Below are 15,202 nucleotides of genomic sequence, written 5' to 3'. Positions count from 1 at the left end.
CTATAAACCCAGTTCCCAACACATAAGTAAAACATCAATACTTGTTAAATGAAATAAACCTAAATTGCCCATCATTTTCTCCACACTGAGTATTAATAATCTTCCTATGAATTCATTCTCTAATTCAGTTTCCACAATTATCTTTTATTGTTACTGATTTTTCCTCATTTCCTAACCTGCTTTATTCAGTATCTTTTTGCACAGCTCTAGTTATTTCACACTTTCTAGCAGCTGGATTAATCATGCCAGTCTCCTTTTCCCCCCTTTTGAAGTTTCTCCATTCATATGGCTTTACTTACTACTACTCTAAACAAGTACTAGGTGTCATTACTAACTTTTCATAAAAATTTTGTTCACTGTATTTTCTGCCAAACAATTTACATCACACCTTCCATTAAATGAATTATGACTCATATAGTATACATTCAGGCTTATACTAGAATATTATGTTTTAAAAAACAAATAGTCTTCTGTATGAATGTTCAAAAGAGAAAAGAAGTGCCCCTCCCCCCCCAAGAGTTGCTGAAATAGAACTAATGATAACATACTATAAAAAGTATAGACTACATTGTACTAATCTACTTGTTATCCTAAGGATCAAAAATTTTTATATAAAAGTAAGTACTAAATGGGGGGCCGGGGGGATTCTTTAAGAAATAAAATTGTTTAATAAGACTGTTGCAAGTAATGTCAAAGAATCCAAAGAAATTATCTAAATACCTTAACTCCCATTTCAGATAGAAAGATAAAATGAAAGTACCAGTCAAAACTTTAAGTTCTTTAAATCAATACTTGCCTTTAGTTTATCAGGGGATGTGTAAGGAGCTTCAGGAGCATAAATCCTGAAAATATCAGCAAGGCAGCAGGCTACCAATAAGCGAACATCTTTATCAGGATGCTTGAGGAAAAAATCTGAAGCAAGATGTAAAGCTAGGTTTAAATAAAGCTCCTTTTCTTCTTCAGAGTCCTGGTCCATATCCATGAAAGTTTTCACAACCATCTATACAAAAATGAAATCATGAAATAATGAAATCTTTCTTGCAAAAATATATCATTTGAAATAACATCCATATTAATTGCAAAGATGAACTTCCAAATAACTAATATTAAGTACTTTCATTTTTCCGCTAAAAGTGAGAGAACAGATCCTTCTAAAACTACAGAAAATAACTTTTGTTTAAAAGACTAAAATATTTTCCATTTACCTCTCATACCTGCTAACCAGATAAGTTTAAAACTAGCCTTATATTTAACATAAGACCATTTGGGATGGGAATGAAAAAAAAAAATTACAAACAGAGAGGGAGGCAAACCGCAAGAGACTCTTAAATAGAACAAACTGAGGGTTGATGGGGGTAGGGGGGCGGGAAAATGGGTGATGGACATTGAGGCGGGCACTTGTTGGAATGAGCACTGGGTATTGTACATAAGTGATGAAACACAGGAATCTACTCCCGAAGCCAAGAGCACACTGTATATACTGTATGTTAGCTAACTTGACAATCAATTATATAGATATAAAAAAAAAAAAAAACTAGCCTTAAATAGCATTTCTGGTCTCACTTTTACAGCTGGGCTAAATGGAGTATGTCCTTCCTAAAAACAGCACCCCCTTTAATATATATTATACGTAATCTTTATATTATACTTCTAAAGAAAAAAACCTAGGGAAAAATTTTACTTTTTCCATCTGATCCATAAACCATCTTAGATATATAGATTTATATATTCAGCTAAAAAAGAATATATAAATAGATTTAAGAAAGGATGATGAAGATGCATTCCTAAACACTAAAAAGCTACCATGAAGTGACTACCACAGCATCCAACAAAATATTTCTTGTGCCACAGCAAAAGATAATATGACATGGATAGTTTATTAGAAGAACTCAGTGACATGTATGGAGTGAGCAGAAATAACCTATAGGAAATGGTTCCCTTTTCAAAAACATTTACATAAAGGAAGCAGGACAGAAATAAAAATGGAGAAAATTGGTACCATTCAAATTCTGTAAAAAGCTTTCTCTAATTTCAGTATTAGCTGGTCACAATGAACCCTCCATCTATATATACTATTCTTACTTCAAATGAGACTTGAAATCGCCTAACTTGACAGGAACACAGATTTAAATAAAACTCTAATGGAAAGGTGACCACCTGGCATCCACTAGGTGGTGCTGCAAATACTAATCAACAAGTAAGGCTGCCACCAAGGACCAATAGCTATGAACTGGTCCTTAAAAAATACAAGGATTTCTACTCTGCTATACAGTTAGACTTTTGAGTAATAAATCATCCAATGTGTTGCTGGGAAACAGTGTTCCTCAGATGGCAGACCCCCAGTTCTATTATGCCAGATACCAGAACCAACAGTGGACTAATCCTTCTAGTGGGGCACTAAGTTAGTATAAGGGCACAAGGTCTGGAGCTACTCCCTAACTTATTAATTTTATTAATTAAGACATATGCTTTGATGGCCCAAGCATATTATGAAAAGAGGCAAAAAAAAAAAAAAAAAGAGAGAGAGAGAGAGAAAGGTTTCCTTCCACATGCAGGAAACCATCACTTTCTCTAGAATCTCTTCACAAGAGTGAGAGATCAGTATACCTTGAATATAAATGTTACAGGAAACTCTAGAAATTATATAATGACACCTTACCTGTTAACAAATTGTTGTAACTCACAAAACATACCTGTAATTGTACATTTCAAAAATTACCATCAGCCCACATTAAATCCTTTTTATAATTCTCTAAGAAGGTTGCTAAAAAATAGTTGGTAAGTGTAAATTAGGAAAACAAATGAAGAAAAAGTATATTAACCAGACTGCTGGGCATAGATGTCAACAAAATAACAAAAACATACTACAAACACTAAATGTGAACACTGTGGAAATCATTCCACCAAGACTAACAATAAAGTTTACTCAAGTGCTAGATAATGAGAATCTCTCAAAATTGTCTACAACTCAAATGGTGTTATAAAACTCAGTAACTCATGTTTAACTTGTCTGTTAAAGATGTCTGAGAAAATAACGTCTTTATAAGACACTAAATGTTAATCAGCTTGTAAGTATAGTTTCTGCGTTTAACATTACTTTCCTAGCAAACAATAGAGTTGCTTACCTATCACTGCTGAAATACAATCTGAGAAAATAAATGTAGCCTCTCAACAACAGCCAAAACATGGAAAGAGCCTAAGTGTACATCAACTGACGAATGGATCAAGAAGATATGGTTTAACTATACAATGGAATACTACATGGCAATGAGAAAGAATGAAATCTGGCCATTTGTAGCAATGTGGATGGAACTTGAGGGTGTTGTGCTGAGCGAAATAAGTAGGACAGAGAAGGACAGATACCATATGTTTGCATGTACTGGTGGATTAGGAGGAACTTAACGGAGGACCATGGGGGAGAAGGGGAAAAATAGTTGGGGAGAGGGAGGGAGGCAAACCATGAGAGACTCTTGAATGTTGAGAACAAACTGAGGGCTGATGGGGGTGGGAGAGAGGGGAAGGGGGTAATGGGCATGGAGGACGGGATCTTGTGGGGATGAGCACTGGGTGTTACATGGAAACCAACTTGACAAACTATTTAAGAAAAAAAAAAGAAAATATTCGCTTCTCTAAAAAGTCAATAGATCAAGAGAATTTGGGTACACAGAAAATGGAACATGTCATACAGAAAGGGCTTGTAGCTTCACTATTTTTAACAAAACATACACAAGTTCCTAAGTAGATAAAATACACACAAATTGGTATTTTTAATCTGCTCAAAAGTACCTTTTCCTTTGAATAATAAACTTCTGATTTTTTTTGACATTCTAATACTTTATGCATAAAGGTATTAATACTAAGACTTTATATGAAATTTATGAGCATTAGGGATAAACTATGCAGCAATTCCCATAAAACAGTACTTTCCTTTAAGGCTCTTGGGCCTTCAATGATTAATTAAGGTAGATTTTCCAGTCTTAAAATACAGATAAATAATAATATGTCAAGCAACATAAATGTCTAGATAGATACAATCTAGAAGGGGAAAAATGCTCAAAAATAAAAACATCTCCATTAACTGATAAATTAGCTTAACATTCTCTTTGGCCATTCTGCTCCTTTAACCATTTTATAACCACAGAAACTATAGCTGCTCTAAAGAAAAAGTAAAACATTGTTCAAACACATATAAAGAGACCCTAGCCATACAATGACTGCCTCCTCTATGGAAAGTTCACCATCAATCATGATTCATTGCTGCATATCAGAAGCTGAGAGAGAAGCTAAAAGTAAAGCACTTTAACCTACTCTCAAAATAACTTATAAGAAAGTAAAACACAGCCTCAGCGCTCAATACAAAGACTTTACACTTCTTTTCTTAGATTAAAATGGTTGTTTTAGGGGCCCCTGGGTGGCTCATTCGGTTAAGCATCAGACTTTGGCTCAGGTCATGATCTCATGGTTTGTGGGTTCGACCCCTGCATTGGGCTCTGTGCTGACAGCTCAAAGCCTGGAGTCTGCTTCAGATTCTGTGTCTCCCTCTCTCTCTCTGCCCCTCCCACACTCATGCTGTTTTTCTCTGTCTCAATAATTAACATAAAAAAAGTAAAAGAAAAACACTTAAAAAAATAAAATGGTTGTTTTATAAAACAAATGAGATATAGAACAAAGGAGCACTTTCTACAGACAACAAAGAATATAAGAGAACTACAGATTTATTCTTTAGGCTCAAGTCTAGGAGACCCTAGAAAGCCATTTTTAGCTTTCATTTGCTTTCTTAAGATCCCCTAATAAAATACAGCTCTATATGATTTCCACAGGTAACACACCACCCTAACCAGATGCCCGAAAAATGTAACACAATTATACTCACCTTTAATCGTCTCACCATTTCCTCTTTAGATATTTTATCTGAGATTTCCTTGACACCAGGAGGATAAGTAATTTTCCCATCATTGGTCCTTGTCTTTGAATGAGCCATGACGGAAATATTTTTACCCCTAAAATAAGAAAACCATTAGATGCAAACCAAAAAATAAGTATAAACAAAATAAAAAATAAACATAAGCTACCTATCTCCCCACCAAGTAATTTACTATAACTACTCACTAATTTATAGTAGCTCACTTATCTAATTAATGAAAAACATTTTATTAAACATTTCCCCAATTTTTTCAACTGTATTTTCATTTCCATGTCCAAGCTAACCCTCCAACTACAAAAATTATAAATCATATGAGAAAAATCCAAAATAAGCGTTTTTTAAAGCACCACAAATTACTTGGCCAAGATAAAACAGAATACAAGAACCCAGAGAAGTAAATGAAGCACTGGAACATTATATCCATTTAAGCTCTAAGGCCATTTGCCAACAATCACCAAATCTAGAGTTCAGTTTTGGTGGTCTTATAAGGCAAGAGGGACACAGGTAAATCTCAACCTGTCAAAGTAGAATCAAATAAGAGACCCTCCTGACATCAATGCAGACTACTACCCCATCTCCAAAAGAAACACAAAGATAAGCCAGAAATCAACATGTGCCCATGCCCCCATCACCAGGGGACAGCAGAGGAAAATGCCTTGGTACTACGTAGGGCAACATAATAACAGATACAAGGGAGGTACAGCTAATTAGTTTTTGACATGGGCTTGCCTGTTTGCTGAGGTTCCTATTACCTAAGTTGTCCAGAGAACCTCAACATATGAACTCAGTGATCCCTGAGTGGTAGTACCTCTAAGCTCCTAATTAAGTAAAATTCTGCATCTCAAACAATCCCCACTATGATGTCTCTAGGACAATGAGCACTATCAAGTCAAAAATAATCAAGAACCTAAAGAAACATGACACTATGAGAAGCAATCAGCAGAAATACCAAATACCAAGACAGGACACATGAAAGCTTCATATGTTACAACTATTAAACAGATTGTAAAACTATCTATATATCTATAATTTTAAAGACATAAAAGTCTAAAACAACAAAGAATAATCGTAGAAAGTAAACTAAAACAACAAAGAATAATCACAGAAAGTAAACTAGAAAAAGTAGAACTTCTAAAAGTAAAAAATGCAAAAACTGAAATTAAAAACTCAATGGACAAGTTTATTAGCAGATTAGAAAAAGCTATCAGAATTAGTCAACTGGAGAAGTCAAAAGAATATATAGAAGGACAGAAAAGTTTAACATGATTCATGGAAGTATCAAAAGAAAAGAAGAGGGCTCTATCTGAGGAGAACAGCATAAAATATCAATCAATAAATTCAAGAGCCCAAACAGAATTAAATTCAAAATAATAATTCTACAAAACAAACAAAACCTTAGAGTAACCATGTTACTGTGAAAGGAACAGTGAACTACAAGTGGCTTCTCAAGAGGAACAATATAAGCAAGACGACAGCAAAATGCTATCCTCAATGTGGGAAAAGAATATAATTGCAAAGCTAAAGTTCACATCCAAGGAATATAATTTTCAAGAATAGGATGTAATAAGGAAATAGAAAAAATTGAAACCTGTAAGTAGGTATATGTAGCACTTAGAACATTACCTAGCACATACCACGTACCATACACACATACACACAAACACACACACATACATATAATTACTTTTCTGGAGGAGCTCAAAAACAAGGAAACAATCTATGATGCTCTAAGTCAGAATACTGAGTATCTTTGGTAGGTAATGTAACTAAAAGAGGATACATTAGATACAGATAAATGTTGTACTTCTTTATCTGGATGCTGGTTACACAACTGTTTTCATTTTGTGTAAAATCACAGAGCTAGACGCATAATTTTTACACTCTTCTCGGTTATATTCTACTTAAACAACAAAAAAGAAAAATCTCCAAACATTAAAAAACTTGTAAGTATACTTCCTAATAATGAATCAAAAGAAAACAAGTATATGATCAATTAAGTAAAAAATCAGAAGACAATCCTATAAATTTTTCACGTAACAGCATGTGAAAATTCAGATAATATAAAGAAAACCTATACCTTACCAAAAATGACTCAAGAAAAAATACCTTTAATAAACTTAATCAATAATCAATATATCTTTCCATAAGGAAAAAAATCGAGGTCTATATAGCTTTACTAGTGAGTTCTATCAAATAACTGAGGAAGAAATAATTCCAATGCCACATAAATAATTCCAAAGACTAAAAACAAGGGACTCCTTTCCAATGAGTTTTATGCAACTTACTAGCACAATATGATATCAAAACCCAATGAGAAAAATAAAAAATCACATACCAGTCTTGCTCATAAATAAAGATGCAAAATTCCTAAAGTATTAGGAAACCAAATGTAGCAACATTATTAAAAATTGGGTTTATCCCATGAATACAAGGTTAAATTCCTCATATTAACTGATTAAAAAAAGAAAAACAAGGGATGCCTGGATGACACAGTGGGTTTAAGTGTCCAACTCTTGGTTTTGGGTCAGGTCATGCTCTCACAGCTCAGCAGTTCTAGCTCCACACTCACAGTGCGGAGCATGCTTGGGACTGACTCTCTCTCTCTCTCTCTCTCCCCCACTCCTGCTGGCATGTGCTTTTTCTCTCTCAAAACAAATAAACTGAGAGACAAAAAAAGAAAAATGATGTGATAATCTCAATAAATAAAGAAAATAAAGTATGAAAACTTCAACACCAAGACTATGAGACAAAAAAAGAAAAGCTGAACAAACTAAAAACTAGATGAAAATTTCCTTTATCTGAGAAAGGTAGGGTGTTACAAATACCATATACCACAAATGTTTATTGATCATCGGTTAATCAAGACCCGCTGAAAGCTTTTTACTTGGGATCAAAACATATACAAGCACACCTCCATCATCACTTCTATTTGACCCCATAATAAGGATGGTAGTCAAAAAAGGAAGAAATGAAGAATATAAAATTTAAAAAAGGAACAAATCTGTATGAAGACTATATGATTATGTACATAGAAACTCCAAAAGGACTTACAGATAAAACATCAGAATAAAGAAGACTGATTTAGTGGGGCACCTGGGTGGCTCTCAGTTGGTTAAGCATCCAAATCTTGGTTTTGGCTCAGGTCGTAATTTGTTTGTGGGATCAAGCCCTGTGTTGCACCTGCAGCATGGAACCTGCTTGGGATTCTCTCTCACTCTGTCTCTGCCCCTCCCCCAATTGCACTGTCTTTGTCTCTCTCAAAATAAATAAATAAGCTAAAAAGAAAAGAAAGAAGAAAAAGAAGAAGATTGAGTTTAGCAAGAGTACAGATTAGAAAACTCAATATGCAAACACCAAATGCCTATAGCTAACACAGCACATAACAGTCAAAGACTGAGTAATTCCTCTGAAGATCAAAAACAAAACAACTATGTCTACTCTTACCACTCTTATTCAAGATTATACTGGAAGCTCTAGCCACACACACTAAGGCAAGGTAAAGGAAACAGAAGCCACACTTCCAGGTGGCATGATTGTTATATAGAAGATTCTAAAAGAATCTACAAAAATAAAAAATAAAAAAATAAACTCATTCATCAAGGTTGCAGAATATAAAGCTCAACGTACAAAATCAACTGTATTTCTATATACTAGCAAGGAACAGATGGAAACCTTAATTAAAAGCACCTTATTTTCAATCACTCCTACTATTAATGAAATACCTCAGTATAAACCTAATAAAACATATACAGGATTGGTAACCTGAAAATTATAAAATACTAATGAAAGAAACCACAGGAAATCTAAATAAATGGGGAGACATACCATGTTCATGGATGGGAAAACTCACCATAGTAAAGACCTCAGCTCTCCCCCAAACTGATCTACAGGTTTGGAAATTCTAACAAAATCCCATCAAGACTTTTGTGAACAGAAACAAGCCTATTCTAAAATATATATAGAAAGGCAAAGGAACTAAAATAGATGAAACAATTTTAAAAAACAATGAATAGGAGGCAATCATTCTACACAACTTTAAAACTTTTTATATAATACAATAAAGACAAAATGATGTTGGCAAAAGGGACAGATATATAGATCAATAGAAAGAAACAGGCAACCTGAAAGAGATCACACAAGTATGCCCAATTCTGTCTTTTTTTTTACAAAAGTGGTATAGCAACTGAAAGAAGTAATAATAGTCTTCTCCACATATAGTGCTGAGCAATTGATAAACCCAATCTGAAGAAAAAAAAAAAAAGAAAAAGGAACCTTGACCTAAGTGTCTCATATCTTATACAAATTAATTTAAAACATATCAAAGATTTAAATAGAAAATGTAAACAAAAACTTCTAGAAGAAAACTTCATTACTGAGACTAAAAGAGTTTTTAGAAATGACACTAAAAACAAGATACATAAAATGAAAAAGTGATAAACTGGATTTCAAAAATTAAACACTTTTGCTCTGTGGAAAAAAATTGTTAAAAGTTAAATTATATATTGGAGATAATATCTGCAAATACATATGTGACACTTACATCTAGACTACATAAAGAAGTCTTAAAAAGATACTATAAAAAAATAAATAATCCAATTACAAAATAGGCAAAAGACATGAACAGACATTTGAAGCGGAAATGCAAATGGCAAATCAGCACATGAAAAAATGTTCAACTCATTAATTATTGGGGAACTGCAAATTAAAACCACAATGAGAAAATAAAACATTAGATATTATACACTATTAGAATGGTTAAAATAGAAATAGCAACAACATCAAATGTAGACAAGGATGCAACGAAACTGAATCTAGACACTACTAGTAGAAATGTAAAATAGTACAACCACAGTTGAAAATAATCTGGCAGTTTCTCATAAAACTGCACAGACACTTTATCCTACAAACCAGCAATTTCACTCTTGGGAATTTTTCCCAGAGAAATGAAAGCTTGTGTTCATGCAAACTTGTACAAGAATATTTATAGCAGCTTATTCATATACCCCAAAACTGAAGGCTATCAAAAGCCCTTCAAGGAATGAACAGTTAAACTCTGATAGATCCATACATTGAACTACTACTCAGCAAAAAAAGAACTGACTTCCTGATACATGCAATAACTTATGGTCATTAGGCCTATTGCAAGAGCTAATATCAAAAGGTTACATACTATATGGTTTCATTAATTTAACATTCTCAAAATGACAACTATAGACATGGAGAACAGATTAGTGGTTGCACATAGATGAAACTGAGTGGAAGCATTAGAGAATTCCTTCATAATTTTGTTATCTTGACTGTGATGGTAATGACAAGAATCTATACACAGGATCAAACTACACAAAACTACATACCTCTGAGAGAGGAGAGAGAGAAAATATTGTGCAAAAACTTGAGAAAATGGAGTAGGATCAGTAATCTAATTAACAATATTACACCAATGTCAATTTTCTGATTTGATATTCTACTACAGTTACTTTAGATGTCCCTACGAGCAGAAGTAAAGGGTTCACAAGATTCTATTTTCATTTTTTACAACTTTATGCTTATAATTATTTCAAAATAAAAAGGCTTAAAAGCAAACCAATCAACTGTATTCATATGGATAGCCAACTAAAAAGCTTAAAAATGCAATTTACATAGGAGAGCATAAACTACCTGCAAGTAAATCTAACAAAAGATGTACTTTTACAGAGAAAACCATAAACCTTCACTAACAGAAATGAAATAAAACCTAATTAAATGAAGAGATATCATGGACTGGATTGGAAGTCTTAAACACAATAAAAAATAACAAATCTTCCCTGTGATTATGGAGTCAATACAATACAATCAAACCCATGTTTTGATTTTAAAAGAAATATGGCAAATTTATTTTAAAATTTATATGTAAATGCAAAAGACCAAAAATAGCAAGATACTTAAAGAAGAAAAACACTATAAATGGATTTGTCCTACCAGATATTAAAACCCATTATAAAGGTAATTTAAATGATGTAGCATTAGTGCAGGAGAAAAAAAAATATCAATGGAAAAGACAGCCTAGAAATAGACCTACAAAACATGAAAATTAATATATGAAAACACAGCAGGGCACAATAGTAAGAAAAGATCAGAGAAGACAAAATAAAAAGTTTCAAATATTACCTAATGTTTCAATATTAAATTTTCCAATCCATGAACACTGGATGTTTTTCCATTTGTGTCTCACTTCTTTGATCAACGTATTGTAGTTTTCGGTATACAGGTCTTTTGCCTTCTTGGTAAAGTTTATTCTCAAGTCACTTTTTTCATTTTGATACTACTGGGAAGGAACTGTTTTGTTAATCTCCTTTTCCAAAATAAAGTATATAAAATGTATATAAAAATGTAACTGATTTTTGCATGTTGATTTTGTATCCTGCCACTTAAGAGAATTTATTAGCTCTAAGAGGTTTTTTTTGCAGGATCTTTAAGATTTTCACATCATCGATAAACAGGTAATTTTACTTCTTCCTTTCTGATTTGGACTTCTTTTATTTCTTGCCTTAACTTTATTGTCTAACTGCTCTGACTAAGATTCCCAGTACCATGTTGAAGATAAGTGGCAAGACTGGGCATTTTTGTTTTGTTACTCATCTTAAAAGAAAGCTTTCTGTTTTTCACCATTGAGAAATGCAAATCAAGAACAAGGTATCACTTCACTCCTGTTGGGATGGCCATTATAAAAAAAGAAAGAAAGAAAAAAGAAAAAGCTAACAAGTGTTGACAAAAATGTGAAAATAAAGACCTCTTGTACATTGTTGATATGAATATAAAATGATGCAGCCAGTATGGAAAACAGCAAAGAGGTTCCTCAAAAACTTAAAAACAGAACTACCATACAATCCAGCAATCCTGTTCCTGGGTATATATCCAAAAAACAATGGAAATCAATATCTCTAAGAGGTACCTGCAGGGGCACCTGGGTGGCTTAGTCGGTTAAGCGTCCGACTTTCGCTTAGGTCATGATCTCGCGGTTCGTGGGTTCGAGCCCCGTGTCGGGCTCTGTGCTGACTGCCAGCTCAGAGCCTGGAGCCTGTTTCAGTCTGTGACTCCCTCTCTCTCTGACCCTCCCCTGCTCACGCTCTCTCTCTCTCTCTCCTAGAAATAAATAAAAAAAAAAAATTAAAAAAAAAAAAAGAGGTACCTGCATACCCATATTCACTACAGTATTATTCACAATAGCCAAGAAGAGGAAAGAACTCCAATCCTCATCAAGAGATGAAAGATAAGGAAAAAGTAGTATATACATAAAACAGAACAGTATTCAGGCTTAAAATAAAAAAGAAAATCCTACCATTTGCAACAATATGGATGGACCTGGAAGACATTATGCTAAGTGAAATATGTCAGTGATAGAAGGGCAAATACTATAGGATTCCATTTATAGAAGTATCTAAAATAGTCAAACTTACAGAAGCAGAAAATAGAATATTGGTTGTCAAGAGATAAGAGGAGGAGAAAATGAGGAGTTATTCAATGGATATAAAGTTACAGTTATACAAGATGAAGAAAATCTAGAGATGTTCTATACAACATAGCACTTACAGCTAATTCAGCATTGTGCATTTAAGAATGTAAGAGTAGGTGGGCACCTGGGTGGCTCAGTCGGTTAAGCGTCAGACTTCGGCTCAGGTCATGATCTCATGACTTGTGGGTTCCAACCCCACTTCAGACTCTGTGCTGACAGCTAAGAGTCTGGAACCTGCTTCAGATTGTGTGTCTCCTCTCTCTCTGCACCTCCCCTGCTCACACTCTGTCTCTCTCTCAAAAATAAACAAACATTTTTAAAATTAAAAAAAAAAAGAAGAAGAATTATTTAAGAGTAGGGATGCTGGGGCACCTGGGTGGCTCAGTCGGTTTAGCATCTGACTTTGGCTCAGGTCATGACCTCATAGTTCATGTGTTCAAGCCCCACATAGGGCTCTGTGCTGACGGTGCAGAGCTGGAGACTGCTTTGCATTCTGTCTCTCTGGCCCTTCCTGGCTCACACTGTCTCTTTAAATTAAACAAACTTTAAAAAAATAAAAATAAAAAAGATAGGAGTGCTTGGGTGACTCAGTTGGTTAAGTGTCCAATTTCGGCTCAGGTCATGATCACATGGTTCATGGGTTCGAGCCCTGTGTCGGGCTCTGTACCGACAGCTTGGAGCCTGGAGCCTGCTTCAGATTCTGTGTCTCCCTCTCTCTCTCTCTGCTCCTCCCCTGCTTGTGCGCTCACTCCCTCTCTCTCTCTCTCAAAAATACATAAACATTAAAAAAAAGAAGAAGAAGAAGAAGAAGAAGAAGAAGAAGGACAAAGAAACAAGTAACATCATACCTATACCTCCCAGCTTACACAAAATGAATCTCAGGTAGATTAGTGAGAAGAACCAAGGTCACAGCTGTGTTCCTTCAACCAAAGAAGATATTTAGCAAAGGCCTGGGACACATCTCTTCAGGAAATAGTAAATAAATGTGACAGGATTCCCAGTGTTCCAAACAACCTGGAATACAAAAAAGTCTCCGCCTTGCCTTGACACAAGTAAACACTGATGCTCATCATTCCTAACAACTGAAACATAATTGTGACCACACACTGCAACTAAATAATGTAGACATGGTGCCTTTGCGGAATAAACTTATCTACACGGTCAAAAATTTGTCAATTTGCCTGTTACTTGCAGAACTCTTTAGCAGTGACCATAGGGCAAAATGTGTAAGATGGACCTCAGAATCTATAACAACAACAACAACAACAAATCACCCTGAATGTTTAAGTCATAATAAATTCTAGAAGTCTCCTAACTGAAATAACAAGCTTGGAAAATATAAGATCAAAAGAAAGCCCATTTCTATAGGTGAATGGAGGTGAAGTAGTAATAATGTATAGAACAAAAGGACAGAGAAAACAGTTCTGAATGTGTCACTGATCTAGAGAAGAAAGTTCAGAATTTGTTAACTTAAGATCTAGAAGTGTGACTGAAGGAAAAGGTAGAAGGAAGTAAAGGGAACTAAGGAGGAAAAGATAAGAGCCAACAGAGGAGCAGGTTTACTCAGACTGTACTTCAGTTTTATAAACAATAGTACTGGAAGCAGAGATTTGAAGTACCTCTGTAAATATACACAAGCTGTTTCTTCAGAGTAAGATATATTTACTGGCCCTCCTCTACTAAGCAAACTACGTATCTTAACATTAAGCCTATGTTTAAACTTTCACTGACTTATCCAAACAGAGCAAGGCTCCTCCCCCTACAGCTAGAAAACTTTGAACACATCATAATTGGCATTTATCACATCATATTTAGTGAACTTCTTATTCTATATCCATTTCTCTTACTAAGCTGTAAGCCCCATAAACCAAGGATACTATATCGTTTTATGCTAGCATCTATTAGAGAACCTAGCACAAAGTAAGTACTGTAGAAATCCTTCCTGAATGAATGACCAGAACTATTCTAATAAATGATGACTACAATAGGCAATACAGACCAGAAAAAAGAAATCAAACACAGTAAAACCAGTTAGAAAACTGCTACAATACCACCTCACACCAGTCAGAGTGGCTAAAATGAACAAATCAGGAGACTACAGATGCTGGCGAGTATGTGGAGAAACGGACACCCTCCTACACTGTTGGTGGGAATGCAAACTGGTGCAGCCCCTCTGGAAAACAGTGTGGAGGTTCCTCAAAAAATTAATAATAGAACCCCCTATGACCCAGCAATAACACTGGTAGGAATTTATCCAAGGGATACAGGAGTGCCCATGCATAGGGGCACACGTACCCCAATGTTCATAGCAGCACTTTCAATAGCCAAATCATGGAAACAGCCTAAATGTCCATCAATGGATGAATGGATCAAGAAGATGTGGTTTATATGTACAATGGAATACTACATGGCAATGAGAAAGAATGAAATCTGGCTATTTGTAGCAATGTGGATGGAACTTGAGGGTGTTATGCTAAGTGAAATAAATCAGGTAGAGAAGGACAGACACCATATGTTTTCACTTATAAGTGAAACAAGAGAAACTTAACAGAGGACCATTGGGAAAGTGGAAGCAGAAAAAATGGTTGGGGAGAGGGAGGGAGGCAAACCATGAGAGACTCTTGAATGCTGAGAACAAACTGAGGGCTGATGGGGGTAGTGGAGGGGGAAGGGGGGGGTGATGGGATTGGAGGAGGGCTCTTGTTGGGATGAGCACTGGGTGTTATATGGAAACCAACTTGACAATAAACTATATTAAAAAAAAGAAAAGACCAAAAAAAAAAAAA

The 15,202-nt window shown here is 34.8% G+C and overlaps 1 protein-coding gene across 7 annotated transcripts in view; it reads right to left on the bottom strand.

Moving 5' to 3' along the window:
* PDS5B (PDS5 cohesin associated factor B) overlaps window positions 1-4,996 on the bottom strand; it is a 129,408-nt gene extending 124,412 nt beyond the window's left edge. For all 7 annotated transcript variants that reach the window (XM_077752530.1, XM_077752531.1, XM_077752534.1 and 4 more), the window contains exons 1-2: window positions 4,874-4,996; window positions 797-1,000 (exon numbers count right to left, since the gene is read on the bottom strand). In XM_077752530.1, coding sequence (XP_077608656.1) covers window positions 797-1,000; window positions 4,874-4,981 — 312 coding nt within the window. In that variant the 5' untranslated portion in view covers window positions 4,982-4,996. The remainder of the gene's footprint in view (window positions 1-796; window positions 1,001-4,873) is intronic.
* Between the last annotated feature and the right edge of the window lie 10,206 nt (window positions 4,997-15,202).

Source organism: Crocuta crocuta, unplaced genomic scaffold (genome assembly GCF_008692635.1).
Source record: "Crocuta crocuta isolate KB4526 unplaced genomic scaffold, BGI_CrCroc_1.0 scaffold190, whole genome shotgun sequence".
NCBI classification, from domain to species: Eukaryota; Metazoa; Chordata; class Mammalia; order Carnivora; family Hyaenidae; genus Crocuta; species Crocuta crocuta.
This window is presented reverse-complemented; position numbering and strand designations above follow the sequence as displayed.